The 7500-nt window shown below is 42.3% G+C and overlaps 2 protein-coding genes across 4 annotated transcripts in view; one reads left to right on the forward strand and one right to left on the reverse strand.

Moving 5' to 3' along the window:
* ripk1l (receptor (TNFRSF)-interacting serine-threonine kinase 1, like) overlaps window positions 1-7500 on the forward strand; it is a 733201-nt gene that overhangs the window by 663892 nt on the left and 61809 nt on the right. The window lies entirely within an intron of this gene.
* The window catches only part of LOC308094352 (desmoplakin-A-like), a 23830-nt gene that overhangs the window by 15595 nt on the left and 735 nt on the right, over window positions 1-7500 (reverse strand). For both annotated transcript variants that reach the window (XM_080440958.1, XM_080440959.1), the window contains exons 2-10: window positions 6295-6379; window positions 5874-5992; window positions 3976-4138; window positions 1946-2071; window positions 1761-1820; window positions 1493-1660; window positions 525-629; window positions 303-398; window positions 60-185 (exon numbers count right to left, since the gene is read on the reverse strand). In XM_080440958.1, coding sequence (XP_080297084.1) covers window positions 60-185; window positions 303-398; window positions 525-629; window positions 1493-1660; window positions 1761-1820; window positions 1946-2071; window positions 3976-4138; window positions 5874-5992; window positions 6295-6379 — 1048 coding nt within the window. The remainder of the gene's footprint in view (window positions 1-59; window positions 186-302; window positions 399-524; window positions 630-1492; window positions 1661-1760; window positions 1821-1945; window positions 2072-3975; window positions 4139-5873; window positions 5993-6294; window positions 6380-7500) is intronic.

The raw sequence follows: 7500 nt of genomic DNA on the forward strand, positions 1-7500 counted from the left end.
ATAGAATGTTTAACTCCAGGAAAACATGACGTGTTGGACTGAGTGCAGTGGAACGGTACCTCCAGGTTCTTGAGGAGCTCAACCAGGTTCTCCAGTGGGGTGTTCTTGTCACACTTGAAGTTGCTACGGACATTCTCAAGTTCCCTCTTTAGCTTACCATTGGTCTCATTGGCCTCCTTGAAGAACTGGAGATGGAAGGTAAAGGTTAGTGCTGAAATGTCTTGGCATTACGGTGTAAATAAGAAGCTGTGTGCGCACGCTCACGCGTGTGTGTGTTTATACAATACATAATGTGTGATTACCTGACTATAGGCAGCATTCTCCTTCAGATGAACATGGATGCACTTGGTTATCTGCAGCAGCCAGCTCCACTGAGTCTGCAAGGTATCCATGTAGGCCTAAAGCAGAAAATCACCGCCATCAGAGGACAAGTTAACAGATCGCTTTACAAGACAAACATTCTGGCTCAGCCATCATCAGTACACCATCACCACCATCTGCTCTCAGCAGGCTGGAAACCTCACCTCAATCTTGTCCGCGGCGGGATGGTTGTTGTTCAGGAGGCCGCCCACTTTGACCTTCAGCTTGTTCAACTCCTTTTCCTTCTCCTCCAGTTCGCTCATCATTTTCTGCAACAGTACAGAACAGTAAGAGGCATTCTCTTCTATAACTATTTTCATTTTAGTTACAATCCACTACACTCCAGACAGACTTCTCTGTCTCCCACAGTCACACAGACACCAGTGTGCACAACATGCTGTAATGCACATCAACAACATGCCTCTCATTTATGCTCGTCTACCCAGTCGAGCCATCTCGGCAACATCGCTCAGAAAGAGCTGCAACCTGCAACCGGTGACAGACACACTTTCACGCGAGAGAGCGATACACAGCAAGCATTGCGAAAAATGGAACGAAAACGAGGTCAAATGTCAAGCCGTGCAATGCGAAACATCCGGCCGTCCATTAGTTCACTGTGAGGTCGCGTCCTTGTGCATGTGAAACCACGGTAACATGGTTCTACCGCTAATTAAAAAGCTCTGTGAGGAGACCGTACAAGATCTCCACCCAAGCTTAATCAACTGTCCCAAACCTCTAACCACAGACGCACGGACAGCACTCAACACTTAATATTATGTGACCACGACTTGTGAGCATTATTTTGATTCATTGCCGGCCAACTGAGCCACTCAATGTCATGAAGGATTACTCTGAAGTGCCTAATTTTGTGCAGTACCCTTTCATTTTATCAACCTATTCCAGTAAACAATATATTTTTTTACTAGAATAAACAGTATTCTGTTTACTGGAACGGAAACATAAATAATAATAAATACATAAAAACGTTTTATTGAATAGTAGAATAGTCAAAGAATATTTGCCAGAGCAGTAAATATTTGAATTGGATTTTTATCATTTTTTTGGCATCCTACCTCTTAAAGAGCCATGCCATAAAATATTTAAGATGTCAGTTTGACATTGAGCTGCTTACCGAGTAGCTCTCCTGCTTCCTGGGGATGTACTGCTCGATGTTCTTGTCTCCCCAGTCATAGACCAGCTCCTCCTCCTCCTTTTCATTGACCCACATGATGGCCAGGGAGATCTCCTCAATGATACCCTGGAGGTCACGCAACTGACCCAAACGGTTGTGGGACATTTTCTGAAGGAGACATAACAAACGGGGTCCATGTGGTTAATGAAGAACCAACTAGGAGAAAAGATATACATGAGGACATTGTGGTTGTTGGTTTTAGTCCTACCTGCAGACTGTCCCATTCTTGCTCCAGAGCATGTAAGTTGGACTTATCACCCCTCATGTTCTAAGAAAAAAATAAACAGGTTTGTAAAGGTTTAAGAAGATTGATGCAATCCAAGCAAACTTAAGCATAAAGGAGATATTAAATGAACTCTAAAGCGTGCAAAGAGATGCAGGGCGTCATCTCACCACTTCATCCCTGGCACGGTCCACCTCTGGACTCCTCTGCAGGGTACTGTGGTACTTGCTGTGGCTCAGTATCTGCTGCTCAATGGTGGCTGCGTCTTCACCCCATGGTGATGTCTCAATCAGGCGCTATATGGGACACAGCTTATTGGGTTATTATAAGAAAACATATACACACACACAGTAAGTATACTGTATGCACTGTAGTATATACAGTATAGTAACACATACATATACATAATATATATATTGTGTCACTGTGCTATGGGTGGAAGCAAAGATAATTTTTTTGACTCATTTAGAAAGCACAGTGAGGGGAAGGAAAAGTAGGCCATGCAACACAACCACTCGACACACTAACCGGTAAGCTACCGGTGTGTCTCAGCCAGGTAACACACATATATCTTTTTTTACTTTATTAGAAGTTTGCAGAAAAAAGCACATGAAAGTACAGTTCAATACAAGGTCAGCTAATAGGATTTAAAACCCAAGAAAGCCTATGGCTTGTTTCCATTGAGGTCAGAGAGAAAGCAAGCACAACCACTCGACACACTGACCCGTCAGCTACCGGTGCGTCCCTGCCAGGTAACACAACATACTTATGTTACACGCGATTAAGATCTTAAAAACCTGAGAGTGGTTGGTCCACATTTCTCTGAAACATTTTCCCCTTTTGTCCTCTAGGTGTCAGCATATAATCATTAAGTGAATCCTGTCTGCCTGTGTCTGTTTAGCAGGAAACTATTCCAACTATTCTCCCCTCACCAGAGTTCACAGCCCTCCACTTTGATAAGAGTCAAGCCTGCAAACCGCTCCTTACAGTCAGTCAGTCCACTGATTATTCCCTCAATCCCTGCTCTCCAGCCTTTCTGTTTAACTCACCACTCCCTTCCTTTACAGATTTAAAGATATACACACAATAGCCAGTGTCTGTGTTAAGACAGTCAGTTATGGGGCAGATGTCTAATGAAGGAAGCTTAAGTTTCAAGGCTTTTGTTTTCTTTTTTTTTGGGGACTTTATCTATGCGTACAATGTCAGTAAACTGGACCAAAAGACACAATAAACCCCTGGGCAGGAATGAGGACAAAAGTAGGTCACCAGGTGTTACATTTCCAGTTTTGGGCAGAGGACTTTTAGGGTCCTGAAAGAGTGAGGTAGAAGGAAAGCAGGAACACATTTAGAGTGAAATAGTGAGACAGAATGAAAACAGGAACGCGTGGAGTGAAAGCGTGAGAGAGAAGGAAAACAGGAACACATGGGAGTGAAAGAGTGAAACAGAAGGAAAACAGGAACCCGTCTGGATATGATAATACGGGGAGAAAGCAGTGTGATGAAGCAATGCAAAATGGGTGAGGTTTGAATTCAGAGAGTTCAAGGGTGTGTCTGTGTGTGTGTGGGGGGTGAAAGGGCGTTTTCCCACAAGCATGTCAACGAACAACCCAGACCGCCGTGTCCCATGACGACCGAGTCAGCGGAGAGTGTCAGATTTCACACCACTTTACCTCATTTCTCATTTTCTCCTCCTCGCCAAGCCTTTTGTTTGTCCTCATTGCCCCCCCCCCCCCCCACCGCGCATTCTCTCTCTTGTACTCTCTCAAATTGCAAATGACTGGGCTTCCCTTCGCCTCTATGTCACTCACTGTCGTTCTCTGCCTCCTTCAACCAGCGGCTCATGTTTTGGCAACATGTCCGTCCGGAGGCCGGGTTTGTGTTACGGCAGGTCAGAATATTTGATAAGACGTGTCATGCATCACTTCTCTCTCTGCACACACGCTGACACAGAATTGCACACCTACTCGCAAACAAACAAGCAGGCGCACGCGCAGTCGCGCGCGCACACACACACACACACACACACACACACACTCACAAAACCACTTAGAGCTGTCAAACAGGGGAGAGCTGCAGGGAATGGAATCACGGTTTTATGGGGGAGTTCCTGGGCAGTGTCGTCATGACTTGCATTCTCTCTAATAACCTTGACGGGTGATGCTGTCGTGTCGTAGCATGGTGCCAAATGCAAAGGCCTCACCTTCTGTTGAGTAATCCATGCCATGGCGTCAGTGAAGCTTCTTCCGCCATCCACGGAGCCCCCACTTCCTTTGCCCCAGCCGCCCCTCTGCATGCCACCGCCGAGGGTGCCACGTGATGACTGGCCCGACACATGAGCGAGTTGCTGATGGAACTGGTCAATGCTGAGGTGTTGGGAATAAAAACAAATTGAAACAAAATTAAATTAGCCTAGTGAATAGGGCTGAAATTATCAATCATTTTCTTAGCAATTATTCTATCGATATCTTTTACGATTAATCGAATAATCGAGTTTTTTGGATAATTTAAAAACTGTATATCAACTATATAAATTGTTTTATTATTTGATTATTTCTTATAATCGATTAAATTGATTCGTTATATTAACTGTTGCACCCCTCTTACAGTCATAGATAAAAGTATATTGTTATCATTATTAAAGTATATTATTATTATTGGGTTATAACTGCCCTACTTCCGAGTTCACAGACCCCTACTTTGCTGGAGGGCCTGATGATGCTTGGATACCATAACATATCTTCATATTGAACACACATGGAGGTCTCCATAGATTGATTACAGTACTTCCTCTTCCGTGTTTGACACAAAACATCTATTCTATGCATTTATTTCTACTGTTGCAGATTTACCATGTTACAATCTGCTGACAGGCGCACATGTTCATGTTGACAAATAGATATTACTTCATAGATATTATTGGTTCGTGGGAAATCTAAAAATAACATGACATTTGGGATGATAATCTATGAGTAGGGGACAAGTGTGCACCCACACTATTCAACAGTCCAAACATCTAGAACACCGGTTCTCAACATGAGGTCTGGGGACAACCAGGGGTCCTTGAGGGGGATCCAGGCAGGGGCCCGCGGCTAAATAATTGATAGTAGAAACTAGATAGGTATAGAACCAGTAAGGGTCTGTAACACTGAGAGTGTACAAATGGAACATATGGAACCAAGTGGACTTTATGGGTCCATTTCTGTTCCATTTGTACATTCTCAAAAAATAAAAACACAATCAAAGAATAAAAACACTGTCATCACTTTCTCAATTGCTCAATCGTTTTATTGACTCAATAAAACGATTGAGCAATAATTGAGCAAGTGAAGACAGTGTTCGGGTGGGAGGATTTTGTGTCTTTGATCTGTGCACACTCCCAGAGATAAAGGGTTATCAGATGGGCATCTGTAGACTAATGCATATCAAACTTTGGGTTCTTGAAATTAAAAAGGTTCAGAATCACTGATCTAAATAATGCTAACCCAGTGGTTACAAACATTTTCTGGAGAGTTCGCGGCCCACCCATCTGACCACAGGTGGGTGGGACGTGTGCATTTTCAGAGCATGTTTATTTTCAATTATCAATCAATCGCTTGTGTTTTGGATCAAGTACCTAAATATCCTCCACTTGCAATATCCTCACAGCCCACCAGTGGGCCCCGGCCCACGGGTTGGGAATCGCTGTCCTATAACCCACTAATTATCCCGTTAAAACCTGGAAAGCATCCGTGTGTCATTTTAGATTTTTGCGTTGGCTATTCAAAAATAGCAGATATACAAGCTCACAGTGAGCTTATACATCTGCTATTTTTGAACATTTTTGAAAAATCTTTGAGAAAAACGTTTGAGAACTACTGGTTTAGAAGGCATTTGTGGATCAATCGGCCTCAGATCTTAATAGGTTAAAATGCATCCATTTCTGCACAACCACCTGCACAGACAGGCACACACACACACACACACACACACACACACACACACACACACACACACACACACACACACACACACACACACACACACACACACACACACACACACACACACACACACACACACACACACACACACACACATAAAACACTCTCTGTTATTTACCTTCTACTGAGGTCATGGGGTACACGCATACTATCCAGCTCAATGGCACATCTCTTCAGCTGCTCCAGGCTCTCTGTAGTTATGCTCATGAACTTGTCCACCTCCATGTATGGACCCCCCTAGAATAGCAAAAACAAGAATCGATGATGTTGCATTTGTGGTAATAATGCAGTAATTAGCCCATTATTATTGTTATTGTCAGTATTCCTTTCAACAATTAGAAGACAGTGTGCATCACTGAAATTATACTCAGGTGCACTTTAGCTATATCATCCTGTATGTGACTGCGTGTGTGTGTGTGTGTGTGTGTGTGTGTGTGTGTGTGTGTGTGTGTGTGTGTGTGTGTGTGTGTGTGTGTGTGTGTGTGTGTGTGTGTGTGTGTGTGTGTGTGTGTGTGTGTGTGTGTGTGTGACATGCTTACATTCTGCAGAAGGAGTTGCACTCTCTGCAGGTACTCATTGCATCTGGACTGCAGGACCGCAGCTTTGTTCTGGATATTGTACACACTGCACATAACAGAGGAAAACAAATGAGCACAGTCTAATCACATTAAAGAAAACTTGTTCTTAATTGAAAAAAATATACATATATATATATGAAAAAGTCACTTTACCCAACATTATAAAGTGAAGGACATTATATAGGCCTAGACTTGGATCAAGAATATCATAGGTGCATTTTATCGAGTCTGACTTTTACTTTCGTATCTACGTATATACAATACAAGTCGAAATCGATCAAATGATAGTCTTGATCCAAGGCTAATATAGGTCAGTGGTTCTCAAAGTGCAGGTCCAAGGACTCTCAGGTTTCATTGAAAGGGGGGGGGGTCCGAATTGACCCTTTAGGTCTGTAAATAGGTCTTTCAAGAACTTCAATGACTCTTTTCCTTGAAATTAAAAGGTTGCTGCATAGGACTATTCACAAAGCCTAAAGTTTGTTAAGTCTGTTTGTTTGTTTGTTTGTTTGTTTGTTTGTTTGTTTGTTTGTTTGAACAAAACTAAAATATTGTCAGACACATATCTGGGAGAACATAAAGGATAAATTAGCAGTTGATATGAATGATCGGTCATTTGCCCCTGACCTGACCGTGTAGAAGTAGCCTACGTCAGTTCATATGAATGACTGACGTCATTATTATGAGTGATGGGTGGATGATAAATAGGGTGTGTATACAGCATCTACATGAGAGTTTATTACCACTGTTGTGATGATCCAAATGATTGAGAAACATTTAGAGAGTGGGATGGAATGACGAGAAATACAACCAGAGCATTATGAGTCACAAACTGAACCTGGGCATGAACAAATAACGACATTCCAAATTGAAAGCAAAACATCCACAATGTCAACATTCATTAGATGTATTTTCACCTTTTAACACATATTTTAATTATCGTCCAAAGGCTAAACATTATTTCGAGAAGATGCATTAATAGGCCAATAGGCTATTTTTCTTTTGAAAATAGCAGATCTACAAGCTCACAACGAGTTGCATCGCAAAATAGTAGATCTATAAGCTCACAACGAGTGGCATCGGGACACGTTGTGAGCTTGTAGATCTGCTATTTTCAAAATATCAAATATATGTTTATATATCAAAATATGTTTTTATCCAGAAACCTAT

The sequence above is a fragment of the Gymnoscopelus braueri genome (genome assembly GCF_963280865.1).
Source record: "Gymnoscopelus braueri genome assembly, chromosome: 10".
Taxonomy (NCBI): Eukaryota; Metazoa; Chordata; class Actinopteri; order Myctophiformes; family Myctophidae; genus Gymnoscopelus; species Gymnoscopelus braueri.